The sequence below is a fragment of the Xenia sp. Carnegie-2017 genome, unplaced genomic scaffold, assembly GCF_021976095.1.
Source record: "Xenia sp. Carnegie-2017 unplaced genomic scaffold, XeniaSp_v1 HiC_scaffold_20, whole genome shotgun sequence".
Lineage (NCBI taxonomy): Eukaryota > Metazoa > Cnidaria > Anthozoa > Malacalcyonacea > Xeniidae > Xenia > Xenia sp. Carnegie-2017.
In genome coordinates this window covers 4,645,334-4,660,891 of record NW_025813483.1, presented here as the reverse complement: position 1 = coordinate 4,660,891, position 15,558 = coordinate 4,645,334, and the positions used below count along the sequence as shown (strand labels likewise).

General features: G+C 36.2%; 3 protein-coding genes across 3 annotated transcripts; all 3 read left to right on the top strand.

Annotated features, from left to right (window-relative positions):
- Nucleotides 1–261: 261 nt before the first annotated feature.
- On the top strand, nt 262–2,289 carry LOC124441375 (stimulator of interferon genes protein-like). Its single transcript, XM_046991830.1, has one exon. The coding sequence runs from the start codon at nt 513–515 to the stop codon at nt 1,821–1,823; it is 1,311 nt and encodes a 436-aa protein (XP_046847786.1). The 5' UTR covers nt 262–512; the 3' UTR covers nt 1,824–2,289.
- Nucleotides 2,290–2,526: 237 nt separating this feature from the next.
- Nucleotides 2,527–4,685, top strand: LOC124441376. The gene has a single exon (XM_046991831.1). It carries the CDS (start codon nt 3,228–3,230, stop codon nt 4,233–4,235), a length of 1,008 nt encoding a protein of 335 aa, XP_046847787.1. The 5' UTR covers nt 2,527–3,227; the 3' UTR covers nt 4,236–4,685.
- A 3,311-nt stretch (nt 4,686–7,996) lies between these two features.
- LOC124441192 (DNA polymerase theta-like) lies at nt 7,997–14,892 on the top strand. Its single transcript, XM_046991623.1, has 6 exons — nt 7,997–8,199; nt 8,479–8,588; nt 9,234–9,984; nt 10,141–10,289; nt 10,987–11,248; nt 11,908–14,892. The coding sequence occupies exons 1-6, from the start codon at nt 8,112–8,114 to the stop codon at nt 12,519–12,521; spliced, it is 1,974 nt and encodes a 657-aa protein (XP_046847579.1). The 5' UTR covers nt 7,997–8,111; the 3' UTR covers nt 12,522–14,892.
- Nucleotides 14,893–15,558: the final 666 nt, after the last annotated feature.

Sequence of the window (15,558 nt, the reverse complement as noted above, 5' to 3'; positions counted from 1 at the left end):
AAAGCAAAATATCAACTACAGCATTGTTTATAATTATTTTCCTTTACACGATATAACAGATGATTTTAAGCATCCAATGTATACATGAGAATGTAGCTAAAATATTGTTGAATTTTTAATGATTCCGACAAATGTTTCATTTAAACTTATAAACGTTAAAATAATATTAACAATGAAGCTTTACCATACATGGTAAGTTGTGTGGGCATGTTTGCTCTGCATGTGCTGAGAAAGCAGTCAAACGTTAAATATTGCTAAACACAAATACCTATAAATGTACACTTATAAATCATTGTATAAGAGAATTTAATGTCTGAAAAATGCTTCAACGGCTACTCTCATAGTACTTTCAACGCAAATTTTTCTTGTGACTTCTTTCTCACACTTGTGATTTGTTCCTATGATTTGATAATAATTTATTCATAAATGATTCGTGACGCGTCTTCCTGGTGTTGACTATCGTTTCATCACACAAGTCAATGATCGCTTAAATTAACAGTATAACAGTGAAAATGAGCTCAGATAAAGAAGAAAATACTCTTCTCCCACCCTTAACTTCTGTTCCTAAGAAGCGAGGGAATAGAGCAAGATGGGCATCCGGTGTAATATTTTTGGCTACTACTTCACTGGTGTTGGCATTTGCTTTCAGCAGTCCTACAGAGAACGAATGCGTACGTGCCTCTCACAGCAAAGAGAGAAACTCGACAGGAGAATGCTTCACAAAGAAAGAAATTCTCACGTTCCCAGATGTATTTGCTACTGCACTCAGTTTGTTTGGTGTCGTTCTTGGAACGTTGGTTGATCGTCTTTCGCTCGTCGCAGAAGAATACAGACATAGGGAACAACGCTATGACGGAAGTTGGAAAAAGATGTTCAAAGCTTGTTTTAGTGGAATACGTTGGAGTCCTGTAATTCTGCTTATAATACTGGCTACTATATCACTTATCATTCTAATAATTGTCAGAAATTATAACGGTAAACCATGGTGTAAGATTCAATATCTTATGTATATCTTGAGTGGAGTTGGTGTTGGTCCTTTGGTGATGCACTTACTCAATCTAAACACACAATCAAAGATTCATATTTCCATGATTCTTGAAGAAAATCAAACAAACGTCGCAAACGGACTAGCTTGGCATTATTATATCAATTATCTCCAACCAGCACTGCCAGCCTTCAAAGAAGCCGTGCGTTCATCGAATTTAAGGTACAAAAAGTTAGTATTACTCATATCACTTGATTGCATTGTTAAAGATAAATTGAACGACGTCGATGATAAAATTGTTGAACTCCGTAAAACAGGTAACGAAGGAGAAAAATTTCGATTTACAATTTATAAATTGACGGTGGGCAGTGAAACATACGAACTTGCAATAGAGTACGTAAAAGAGCCCTTACATACTTTAGGAGAAATGTGCAAGTTGAAAGGCAATAAAGCTGTAGAAGAAGACGATCTGAAGGAACATGTAAATTTAGTACATCGTTCTTTACATGAAATTTTAAGCCATAAAACCCTCAAGGAGTGGAAAGAAGCGTGTGTATTTGTGTGTATCGATTACGAGGAATTTGGCAATTTAAAGAACGGACGTCTGGCTCAGTGTATTATTAATATGATCAAAAAGTCAAACGGCGAAGATAACACAGTTGATGGTTCTCCTGGATTCATCACACTTAAACAAAGCAATGATAGCGATAAAACGTCCAAAAGCGCAAAATACAAAGGTGAAAGTCTTGACAATAGGAAATTATTAGAAATTCCTGATCCTATAGATGATCTTGATGAACTTGAAGATAATCCAATAGTACAAGAAAGTGGAGTGTAGCGATGCCTTTTTAATTTATATTTTATGTTCAAAGCACGTCTTGTAATTATTTACTATTACACAACACAACTCGGAAGGTGTTAGGTTTTGTGATGTGGCCATCTACCTTCTTTAGTATATATTGACTTACACCAACAAATAGAGATATTACAGATAACTGTAATGATCACATTTAATGTTCAACGTCAATGTCTATTGTCTACGATCTATCGCACAATGGTTAAACTACTTCTATTTATACAAGATATTACACATGGATATATTTGTTTCTTTACTATATATGGTTTATTTACAATCGACGGAAAGATATTAGGAACTATAAAAAATATTGTGATTATTGCACATAAGTATCTCTTAAAATAATCATTTAGTTAGTTACACTTGACTTAATTATTTACTAATTACAGGAAGAATATGAGAGCATATCTTAACAGAAGGCGTTCAAATACCGCCACTCTCTAGTAAACTTATTGGTTTTTATGAATATGATAGAAAAGGTTTCTTCCACATGTTTTATAGTTGGCTATTTCTTAGCTACAAAGGCAGACGTAGAATTTCTTTTCGCTGGTTAATATAAAATTACCTGATTATCCTCGCGACGATGAGCTGCAAACAAAATTAGTTGTCGGGACTTGAAAGACTGTTCCCTGATCTTTCTAATATGACAAGCTCCGCTCTCGACTCTCATTGCCACGTCATTTAGATACAATCATACGCCCGCTTTACTACACTAACATTTAATCTTTACCATAAATGGTAACTTGTGTGAGTATGTTTGTATGTTTTCTCAGCATGAGTTGGGGAGCGCCGAGTCAGTCTGACCGGAAAATACCTTTGAACAAAGTATCTATTATAGAAAGAGGCAATTGGTTGAATTTACGGTCTTATCTTTATCTTAAGTTAAGACTACTTACTTAATACTTAAAAACGTTGGGGAAATTTGATTGCGCGTTTTCCAAGAATAATGTCGATGAAAATTATTTAAATTACTTTAGTCGTATGTCTCAGACAGGAAATCAGTAGCTTAACTACGGAAAATGGAAGCAAATGTAACAGAAAAGGAAAATTCTGCTATAGTTAAAACATGCTATACTTCTGTTCCCAAGAAGCGAGGTAAGAGAACAAGAAGAGCATATCTCGTGAAATTATTGATCGGTGCTTTATTGGTGGTGATTTATAGCGTCCTTTACCGTGATGAGTACAAATATACGCGTGTCAACCACATCGAAGACGGAAGTACAACAGGAGAATATTTCACAAGGAAAGAGATTTTAACGTTCCCATTTTTATATGCTATCGTATTAAGCTTTTTTGGTGTCGTACTTGGAACATCAATTGATCGTCTTGCTCGTTGCAGAAGAATGCAAACACACGAAGGAGCGTTATGACGGATGTTGGAAAAACATGGTCAAGTCTTGTTTTAGTGGAATTCATTGGAAACCGGTGTATCTAATTGTAATATTGAGTGCTTTGTTTGCCATGTGTCTAACACTGTTCAGAGTTAGTGCTGGTAAGCCGTGGTTTGAGCTTAAATATCTTGCTTATATCATTGGTGGTATTGGCGTCGGTCCTCTTGTAGAATACTTACTCAACCTGAACACGCAGTCTGATGTTTTTATGTCAACGATTCTTGAAGAAAATCAAACATACGTTGCAAACGGAATAGCATGGCAGTACTTTATCTATCTCAAACAAGCACTTCCAGTGTTCAAAAAAGCTGCAAGTTCTTTGAATTTAAACAAGAATAAGTTAATATTACTCATACCACTTGACTGTCATACAGAGGATGATCTGAGCAAGGTCGATAATAAAATCTTTAAAGTCAAGGAAACAGGAAGACATGGCGACGCATTTCGATTTAAATTATATGACTTATCGGTTGGCAGTAAAAAACGTCGATTTGCAATACAGTACGTTAAAGAGCCCTTGAATACCCTAAAAGAAATGTGCCTGATGAAGGACGGTCAAGCGGTGACACATGACAATCTAAACGAGCAAGTAAAATTATTTCAACGTACCTTGTTTGATATATTCAATCATCAACTCAGAAAAGTGTATAAAGAAGCCTGCTTATTTGTGTCATTTGATTGCGAAGAACTGGAGTTTTTGAAGAATGGAGGCTTGGCTAAAGTTATTTTTGATGGTGTTGAAAATTCTCATGACGAAGGTGACAAGATTGATGGCGTCCCTGGGTTTTTTAAGCTTGAGAGACCTAAACAATCCGATAACGGAGGCAAAACCTCAAAGAAGAAGAAAAGAGACTCGGATGTTTCGATTTCATCAAGCAAAAATAAAACGACACTTAGAAATAGACAAAATTCACATTTGAGTGAAATAGTCATTGTATCCGATCTTGATGGAGGTGATGTTGGGCAGTCAACGAAACATGGGGTAGAGAATAGTGACGTTTAAATTTTTAATTTTTCAGGGATTGTACAACCAAGGGGCTGGAGGACATAACATTAATTTAATATACCCCTGACAGTGATTTAAGGGCGTCTTAAATATTTTTTTTGCTCCCAGACCCCTAACAACCTCCCCCCCAAATATGCTTCATGCTTCCCGGCCCTGTATTTTATAACATTGAATTACAACTTTCTGGTTGTATGGGGCGTCGTTTGTTTCAATAATACTTGTGTTGCAAATATAACACTTATTTAGTTATATAATAGTTCATATTATATAGGACAAACAGAGAATGTGGCGGCTTCTCCGTAAGATTGTAGAAGGATCAGTTCACGTTCATTCACAGATAGAAACTTTCGATTATTATATGTGATAACTGTATGCATGCGTAATTAAACATGAAAAAAATGTGAGCAATTTTCGTTTAGTTCAATACATATATATAAAGACTTGTTATTTGCTATTTTTCTCTGATATTTGTCTTTAAGGTATGATTTAAGGTAAGTAAACGCGTTTCGACCTTTTTGGTTTTCTATCGTTACATTCTTTAGGTGTTTTCTTTAAAATGTCGACTAATTGTCAAGAAAAAAGAGTTTGGTTATTGGATACATTGAAAAGCTCGTTTTGAACTTGTAAGCTCCTTTTCATTGAATCGCAGCGTCATAAAGAATGTTATCCTTCTCGGTATATATTTTTGCTAATATAATGATAGCCATGCTTGAAAACTTCCACTCAAAGCTTCCACTTGAGAAAATGAAGATCATGAAGAAAAACAAGCATTAAAGTGACGAAGAATTTATAGCTAAGTCTTTAATATCAAATACTTTGTATAGATGTCTATATATACGGAAAACGTCAACCAATGCTTAGGACAGCAGCTTCTTGGACAGTTTTTTATCTCTCCAAATCCCATGTTGCACGGTTTAAGCAAATAACATCACTTCAGATTAGCTTGACGCTGAAAAAGATAATGGGGGAAGTCAAAATAGCTGTGCTTATGATGATGAGTCTCCTGATTTGATGCCTATTCCTTTCGGCTAGGCTGCGAGATATTCAAGACTTCGGAATGAATTTGAGGTGTTGCAAAGGCTTGGGAAAAGGAGGGTTTGCCTCAGTTGTCAAGGTAACTTTTTATTACATACATCGTTTAAATAGACGGTAATTTGGTCATGTGAAAGAAATTTTGTGCATGATTTGGAAAAGCTTTATATACGCTTAAGTACGTTATAAATTGGAAGGCTGTCTCTGTACAATCAAAAGACTTCCTTTGATTCCGAAAAGTGTGCAGCTTAATCGCAAAATTACTCGAGAAGAGAAGTTGCTTTCTTGATTGAATCATGAAAATATTGTAAGGTAAAAGAATATTACTATCCAAAATGAATCAAAATTTTATAACATAGGGGTTGAAAGCGAGGTTTAATTTAGATGACACAAATTGCTTGGCTTATTAAATGTTATCTTTGTAGAAACTATTATGAAAAAAGTAGATGATCCTTTTTTTCGATGAAGCACATGGATGCTTTCGTTCATAATGAGAAAAACATATTGTATAAGGAGGCTCTCGTTTATCACGAGAGAGTTATGAGAAAGTTATATTGTAAAAGGTAACATATAAATAAACGTATAAACATGCTTAGAGTTGGTTTAAATTATAAATCAAAAAAGCAGAAGTTGTTTGAACCTTTGCCGTGTCTTTGGATGTTCTAGTTTCTTTTATGAGAAGAACTCTTGTGAAGAAAAAAGAAATATTTTGATAACAAAAAATCCAGTTTTCGGTCCATGCCTTCCGATGCCCCGAGATAGTTGAGCACTAAAGCGTCGCAAGTTAATCAAGGGAACCAGATAATCCTACTTCGCCATGAAGCCCATGGATGGTTTGCTCGTGATACATGAGTAACAGTAAATGAGAGAGTTAAATCAGAAAGATGTAAACCAATAAAAATTGTATAAAACATATTTAAGTTTGTCTTAAATATAAGTTCCAGAAAAAGGCACAATGTCAGAAGAAGTTAATTGAAACATTGCTTGGTTTATTTATTTTATGAAAGAACTTCCGTAAACAAAAAGATAAAATTCGAAAGCAAAAAAACCCGTTTTCGGTCCATGCTTCCCGATACCCTCTTAAGCGCAAGGCAATAGAACGCCGCATGTTAACGTTTCGGTAGGAGATTTCGGCCCCTCCACGCTATCCTACTTGGGGATGCCAATAGCAAGCTTCCGTCCTTTGCTCGGGGTTCGCAGGGAGAGTGCGGTCGCGACCAAAGTCTGGGCTCCTAAGCCACTGCATACTATATCGCACCGAGCTTCCACTGCGAGTTGACATCTACTATACCAAGTATTGGCTTTATATATAGATATATGCATAGCCGGGAGGGCACATTGTTATACACTTTGTATATATATATGCATAAATTCAAAGGCTTACGAAAGTTGTAGTATTATTAAAGTCACTACTGCTCATACCCAGTTGATTTCTTCGATAATTTTTGACTAAGTGAGTTAATTGCCGCAAATGTAGTGCAAGTACATAAAGTTAGTCGTTGCCAAGACTATGAACAATTAATCGAGTGGACTGCCCTTGCTCGAGTGCATGCGCTGATGATTTTTCTAATTATCTGTTACTAAGCATGCTATTTACTTGCAATTGTTCGTTGTCCTGATCTTAAACTTGGGAAGCTGGTCAATTCGTTTGCCCATGCTTAAGCAGATTGCGCATGCGCAGGAGATTTATCTGAAAATTTTGGACTTAGCAAGCTAATTACCCCCTCTAATCGGTACTAGTTTATACAGTTGGTCGTTGCCATGACCATGAGCTTGGGCAGCTGGTCAAATCGACTGTCCATGCTCTAGCATACTGCGCATGTGCAAATGATTCATCTGAAAATTTGTGACACTTTGTTAAGGCACTCATAGTATCCGTTACAATGTTAGAGATGTTCTTATTGTTCTCTATAATTTTGTATCAGCTTATTATTTTGCATGAAAACTTGCTCTGATATTTATAGCAGATATTATAATTCGTGGATTGAGGAATTAGAAATACTTGAAAATGAAACTTCGAACAGTGAAGCAAAATAAATATGACAATTGCTAGTCTTGATTTCATAAGGTTATTTTCTTATGAGTCTTTAAATTAATTTTCTCTATCACATCGATAATTGTTCTTAACAGAGCCCTCTAGTTCTCTGATTCTTAATGGTATGAACTCCAAGCTATTCTCCATGCCTTTAACTGCTAGTCAAGTGAAATGACTCGCTCAGATGATTCTCCCATTTGTGATAGAACAAGATAGTTAATCTGAAATCAGTGTAATTTAATGCAATTGGCAGTTGGTCGTTGTTAGAATTTCGTACCTAAACTCATGCTCTCTCATGCTTATTTAGTGAAATATTGACGTTTGGTTTGTTTTCTTCAGCATGATAAATTGTCAAACTTTCTGCTTCATTAAACATTGCTGCCCAGGCATGCCCCCTCCTGCCTGACCCAACCTTGAATACCCCGATGGTCCCATCCTGCGCGAAAGCAAATTAGATAAGTACTATACAGTCAAACACTGCAACCATGGGCACTAACGTTATATAAATAATAAATGCTCTGTATTATCTATGGTTGACTCTAGGCCAAGGCACGGGGCCAAAGCTACTTTCGTGTACGCGCTGTATTGAACACAAATAGTCTGGCAACGAAGTAACCACAAGTAACTGACCAATGAGAACGAAGTATTTTAATTACTTGTTGGGAATTTATCAATTTAGTTTGAATTTACAATTTACACTAACGGCGCATGTTTTCTTTAGGAGGAGATGTAGTAATTCAAATGATCTCCAATGTATTTGCCTTCTCGAAATATAAAAACCTATACTTACATTTTGAAATTGTTTGATGATGAAAAAACTGTCTCAGACATGGCGACAACGTGCCAAATTTGTCGAAAAAACACCTTCAAATATAAAACGTACAAAACACGACGGTGAGTCATTTCAAAATCATGAAGTAGTCACGTAGCTTGTGTTGATATTTGTTGTTTGAATTCATTTGTCTGTGTAAGTATTGATTTTCCAACAACCACTGCTGCTATTTAATCTATTTCGTGCATCCACTGTTTGTACATGTCCTATTAATGTACATCATATTCAAATGATTGTATATTTTTGCAACAAGCTTATTGTCTTAAACAACTCAATGCTTTTGACTTTTAAGACAATGTAATGCTTTTATGTAATATCATTTCTTGACTTTTTGTGTTTAGGTCAGAGACAGGCTTTTCCTTCTGCTCTTGATGGTAATTCCACATCATGTAACAATGATGTGCCAGTTGATGATAAAATAGATCAAATGGTCTCTATTTGTGATGAAAAGGTGATTGCTACTGATTGTCTATATTTTTGATGATTTTAAGGACCTCTCATGGTTTTTGTTGACCCAGATTTTCCTGATAAGCAACTTTAAACTAAAAATCATGCTAAGTAATTTTTATTTTAATGTTTCTTGGCATTTTGTCTTTTTATTTTGGGGAAGGAGGATGCAGTTGTTTAGGGCATTGTCTCTCAGTAATGGTAAAAATTAAGGCTGAAGATATGAATCACAATTTAAGTCATGAATTGTTATAAAAGTGAAGTCATCTAGCTTTGTGTATTGCAGTTTTTCCTATTGACCACATTTAATGAATTGAAAGTCAATACACTTAATGTGTGTCACATTTTAAGAATTACCGTAACTGCATAAAAGCACTATAGATTATGCACATTTAATGAATATGATAAGTTTCTTTAAAAGAAACATGTTTTAAAATCTCAAGATGCCATCTTCAATGTAAGTGAGAATATTATGTATGTGATAAATATAAAGTAGTAATATGATAAAGTGATGGTTTATACAGCATTTTTGTTTTCACCCTTTATCTGCCATTGTATGTTGCCCTTACCAGCACAAAATAGGCAATGGCGTATAACGTTCAATAGAAAAAGGATCCATAATTTAACAGAATCAATTATTTTTCAATAGGTGGTGGAAATATCTCATGAAAACTCAACTCGATGCAGCCTTCTCTTCAATTCATTTGCTCTTGATTCACAAGCTCTGTTTGCTGTGGATGAAATGGAACAAGAACATATGAATTGTGTTTCAAAAACCTTGGATATTGCTAGTCTGTCCCCAATTATCCCTGATAAACCTCTTCCAACAAATTTATCTGGTGTAATTATGGATAATAATGATAAACTAGGTACAACTGCCAATAGAATTGATCAAGTTTATAAATGTGGTGATCAAAATAAATTCATTAGTACACCAAATGATAAATTTTTTGAAGAAGGTACATCTGGGGATAAGTGTGGTAAGACCAGTACATCCAGGGTTAAAGAAACAATAAGAATGACCAAAGGTGACGCAATTGGTATGTCAAGTAAAGAAGATGGATTAAAATCAAATATTGGTGTATGTGATGCAAAGACTTCAAAGTTGGATAATGAGGAAACATGCAACTCCACTCCATCCATGATCTTACATGAAAGCCCAAAAAAAAATCAAAACTGTAAAATGGACGGTGACAGTAATGATAGAAGTTCTAGTTGCATAAACTCTCAAGGCAGTACAACACAGGATTCCACAGGTCATTGTCTTACTCAAGATCAATGTACCCTGTCGTCATGGGGATTGCCTGCTAGCATCTTGGAACAATATGACAAGATCGGCATCAAAACTATGTTTCAATGGCAGGCGCAGTGTCTCCGCACTGGGAATGTCTTAAATGGAGGTATGACTTGAGATATTATAGTGAGGGGGCAGTTAGCATGTTTGAATTGAAATGGTGGTTTGGCTTTAATAGTATATTATTTCAATTTTCAATCGTCTATTTCCTTGCACATTCTTGCAAATGGTAAATTATAACATAAATTTTTGTGTCTTGCAGGAAACCTTGTGTACTCTGCCCCAACAAGTGCAGGGAAGACGATGGTCGCCGAGATTTTAATGTTAAAGCGAATCTTAGAAACAAAATGCAAGGCTTTGTTTATCTTACCATTTGTTAGTGTTGCTCGCGAAAAGATGTTTTACATGAAGGTATTATGACTCTGTCTTTCATTTTCTCTGTATGATGACAGTCATTAGTGCTGTGAACCGGAGTTAGGCCGCAGCTCCCGCCATTCTTGCCTGCCGGAGCCTGGCGTTTGTTCATCTCCGGCAAAACTCCGACAGCAGTTATTTGTGCTCCAAATTACTGTCAGATTTCGATAAACGTGTCCGATAAAAACATTTTTGTGTCAACGAACAATAATTATCGGTTAAAATTGAAAAACTTACATGAAAATAAAACGTTTTATACCTGACACAACATGATGCTAGATACCGTTCACACATGCTAAGTTATGATTGAAAATCGGATTGCGTAAAGTTAACTTCAATTATATAAATTTTACTAATGATATACCTTAAACAGTTAAACAGTCACTTGCAAAATTAACCAGCCACAACCAGATATTTGAGTTATAAAATAGCCGTAGCCGGAGTTCAGAATTGACAAGAGGCAGGAGCCGAAGCTGAAAAACTGGAGTTTGCACAGCACTAGCATTGATATAGTCAGTGAGGGGGGGAGGGGTGTGAGATATTTGAGGGAGGAACACATCGGGGTGTAATAAAACCCAATGATTATAACCACACCAAGTATTTTCCAAGCAACGATACATCCCTAAAATATCCCAGTAAAACAGTTGGCTTGAACAATTCGCTAGTAATGCTTACTTGACCAATAAAAATTTAGCGTATGTTTGGTGGGTGTGGTTTGACGATTGATGGCTATATGGGTAGTCAGGTGCCAAGTAAAGGCTTTGACTCCGTTGACATCGCTGTATGTACAATTGAGAAAGCAAACGGTCTTGTAAATCGTCTAATGGAGTCTGGACAGCTTCATTTGGTTGGTGTCATTGTGGTGGATGAAATTCATTTGATAGGTGATCCATCTCGAGGCTATCTCCTGGAATTACTTCTCACGAAGGTTCTTTACGTCACGCAAAGCATTATGGGTAAGTACCTAGTCGATGATTGTCTCTGAAGGTGAAAGGGGGAATTAGTTTTAGTGCGTTAACTGGTGGTGCTTTGATTCAATTTAATCCAGGTGGATTAACTGCTGCTTGGATTCAGTTACTAATCCGGCTGGTTACTAATCCACTTATAAAGCTATATTATCTTAAGAGTGGTAATGTCTTCTGACATTGTCTGCTTTGAATATTTCTCTTTGCACTACTTCAACCTGACCACTGTTGAAATTTAAACCAGAATCCACTGGCGGACACTTGGGGGCAACTGATTTAAAATCTTGCGTAAAATCCCTCAAATCACACCTACCTAACATAAGTGTGATGTTTATTTCAAAGCCATCATCAGAGATTATACATAATATGAATCCTAATCATTTAGGATTTATATTAAGTGTGATGTTAAATAATAACCATTTGATAGACTTCTGTTCTGCACACATACCAGCAGACATTGAACCGTGTGCGTGTAGGATTGTGTTTACGTAGGAATCACTAAAGTAAATTTCTGGAGATAAAATTTTAAAATTATACCTATAGGTATGCCCTGAAATCTCCCAGAATTCTCATGCCTTGAGGACGAGCCACCTCCTCCCCAATATTTCATAAAGTGTCCCTCACTGACTGGCAACATTTCAAATTCTTAGATCACAATGTCCAAATCATTGGTATGAGCGCCACTTTGCCTAACGTAAACACTCTTGCCACGTGGCTCAAAGCTGATCTATATTATACGGACTATCGTCCTGTACCTCTGACGGAATATTTTAAGGTCGGTACAGTTCTATACGATAGATCAGGCAACGTGTCACGTGAGTTGGACATGTCACAGCTAATCGACGGTGATGAAGAACACGTGTTATTGTTGTGTCAAGAGACCGTTGTTCGTGGTAACGGCGTGTTGATATTTTGCCCAACAAAGTCCTGGTGCGAGAAATTAGCGGAAGTAATTGCAAAGCATTTTAACAAATTATTCAGTACAACGGAACACGACCAAAAGAAGAGCCCACTGTACACAGGAATTTTGGATATTGACGCTTTGAAGGATGTGTTTGAGCAGCTTCGTAGTTGCCAAGTTGGCCTTGATGGTGTACTCAAGAAAACATTACGTTATGGCGTTGCTTATCATCATGCAGGCTTGACTTACGATGAAAGAGATGTCATTGAAGCCGCTTTTAGAAATGGCGTTCTTAAAGTTTTGGTCGCTACATCTACCCTGTCTTCAGGTTGTATAGATTGTATGAAAAATGATCATGTATAGGGATGCATATGGATAATATTGCTTACTAGGAACTAGAAAGGATATACGTGGATTGTTAAGAGCGTCATTGAAGCCGCTTTTAGAAATGCCGTTCTCAAAGTTTTGGTCGCTACATCTACCCTGTCTTCAGGTTGTATAGATTGTATGAAAAATGATCATGTATAGGGATGCGTATGGATAATATTGCTTACTAGGAACTAGAAAGGATATATGTGGATTGTTAAGAGCATTATCGGATGAGTAATACGAGATGTTGTTGTTATGGATTTGTTTTTGCTGTGATTTATAGCTTAGATCATTAAGTCTGTTCCCAGAATACCGTATTGCCAACGTAGTGTTAGACCATCGATGTAAGATTCTTAGAAATCATTAAGTCCTGTTCCCAGAATACCGTATTGTCAACGTAGTTAGACCATCGACGTAAGATTGTTAGAACTCATTAAGTCCTGTTCCCAGAATACCGTATTGCCAACGTAGTTAGACCATCGATGTAAGATTGTTGGAAATCATTAAGTCCTGTTCCCAGAATACCGTATTGCCAACGTAGTTAGACCATCGATGTAAAATAGTTAGAAATCATTAAGTCCTGTTCCCAGAATACTGTATTCCCAACGTAGTTAGACCATCGATGTAAAATAGTTAGAAATCATTAAGCCCTGTTCTCAGAATACTGTATTGCCAACGTAGTTAGACCATCGACGTAAGATTGTTAGAACTCATTAAGTCCTGTTCCCAGAATACCGTATTGCCAACGTAGTTAGACCATCGATATAAGATTGTTAGAAATCATTAAGTCCTGTTCCCAGAATACCGTATTGCCAACGTAGTTAGACCATCGATGTAAGATTGTTAGAAATCTTTAAGTCGTGTTCCCAGAATACCGTATTGCCAACGTAGTTAGACCATCGATGTAAGGTTTTTAGAAATCATTAAGTCCTGTTCCCAGAATACTGTATTCCCAACGTAGTTAGACCATCGATGTAAGATTGTTAGAAATCATTAAGTCCTGTTCCCAGAATACCGTATTGTCAACGTAGTTAGACCATCGACGTAAGATTGTTCGAACTCATTAAGTCCTGTTCCCAGAATACCGTATTGCCAACGTAGTTAGACCATCGATGTAAGATTGTTGGAAATCATTAAGTCCTGTTCCCAGAATACCGTATTGCCAACGTAGTTAGACCATCGATGTAAAATAGTTAGAAATCATTAAGTCCTGTTCCCAGAATACTGTATTGCCAACGTAGTTAGACCATCGATATAAGATTGTTAGAAATCATTAAGTCCTGTTCCCAGAATACCGTATTGCCAACGTAGTTAGACCATCGATGTAAGATTGTTAGAAATCTTTAAGTCGTGTTCCCAGAATACCGTATTGCCAACGTAGTTAGACCATCGATGTAAGGTTTTTAGAAATCATTAAGTCCTGTTCCCAGAATACTGTATTCCCAACGTAGTTAGACCATCGATGTAAAATAGTTAGAAATCATTAAGTCCTGTTCCCAGAATACTGTATTGCCAACGTAGTTAGACCATCGATGTAAAATAGTTAGAAATCATAAAGTCCTGTTCCCAGAATACTGTATTGCCAACGTAGTTTGACCATCGATGTAAGATTGTTAGAAATTATTAAGCCCTGTTCCCAGAATACCGTATATCAAACGTAGTTTGACCATCGATGTAAGATTGTTAGAAATCATTAAGTCATATTCCTAGAATACTGTATTGCCAACGTAGTTAGACCATCAATGTAAGATTTTTAGAACGCAGTTGTTTCATGTGAGAATAAATTAGATGATGTTTGAGGATATTGCAGTTGATTGCTGTGCAGTTTATTTGTAATTTCACTTTGGAAGTTTGTAGTTGCACTGTAGAAAAGCTGTACTTGCACTGTAAAGAAGTGTAAATTCATCGTAAACTGAAAAACAGTGAAAGCCAAAGGATTAAGCTCCATATATATATTAAGGTACGAATGGTAGCGACAATACATATTATAGATTTAAAATTGAAGCCTAAGTCCTCGTCTATTACGCGATCCGTACGTCAGTTCCAGTCCTTCAACGTCAGTTGATTTGAATATATGGAGTTTACTTGGTTGGAATTGTGGGCCATCTTTTTCTCGTCATTGAAATCTGAAATTCTCATCTTCAAATTGTCAACTTCTCAACAAACTACCGTTGTGAATATCATTGTAGGGATTTGATCTGTTATGCAAGTAGCTTTGAAAGTTTCACCTGTGATGTGTAAATATTACAAATGTAAATATGTGTAGCACCAACATAGGAGTAATAGTTTAAATAGATTTTGTACTGTTATATACATAATAAGCAACTTCCAATATTTCGTCATATAGCGCGAAGCACGCGTTGCATTTTGGTCTTAGTATAGTCACTCACATGAAAACATTGCAATATGAGCAAGAGCGAAAGTTAGTTTACTGCTGTTCTTAGTTACGTTTATGAGGCAAGAAGTGCAACTGAAGAACAAAGCTCTTTTAAAAACTCTTGCCTGGGTCTGCGGGAGACTTCTAGCTCAGAAAGTCGCGACGAATCCGCGCTAGACGATGTACCGTCAACAAAAAGAAAATGGGTGCAGGTGGGTTTATATGTTGTGTACCCATAGGCGGCCCAGAAATCTGTTTTACTCTTTAGGCTTTATATGCAATCGATTTAAATAGTAAATATATTCTTCATTCACATACGATGTTTATCACGCACACTATCTCGCGTGACTTCCACGCTTATATGTTCTAAACAGATATATATTTTGATAACATAGAAAACTCTCAAATCAAAATTACCGACCGTTAACACCACACATTCACAAAAATGTAAATATCTTATAAATACATAGTAAAACACGGAAAACAAATACATCTCATAAATAACGAATAATTTTACTGAATTTTTTCAGTTTTTTAACGCTCAAATGTATTTCTATGCATGTGAAAAACACGAATGTTTTTAGAGTTTGGGGCAAATATTTTGCAAAACCTATGCTGAGGACACTCACCTTGTGATTCGTCATATTTTTAAAT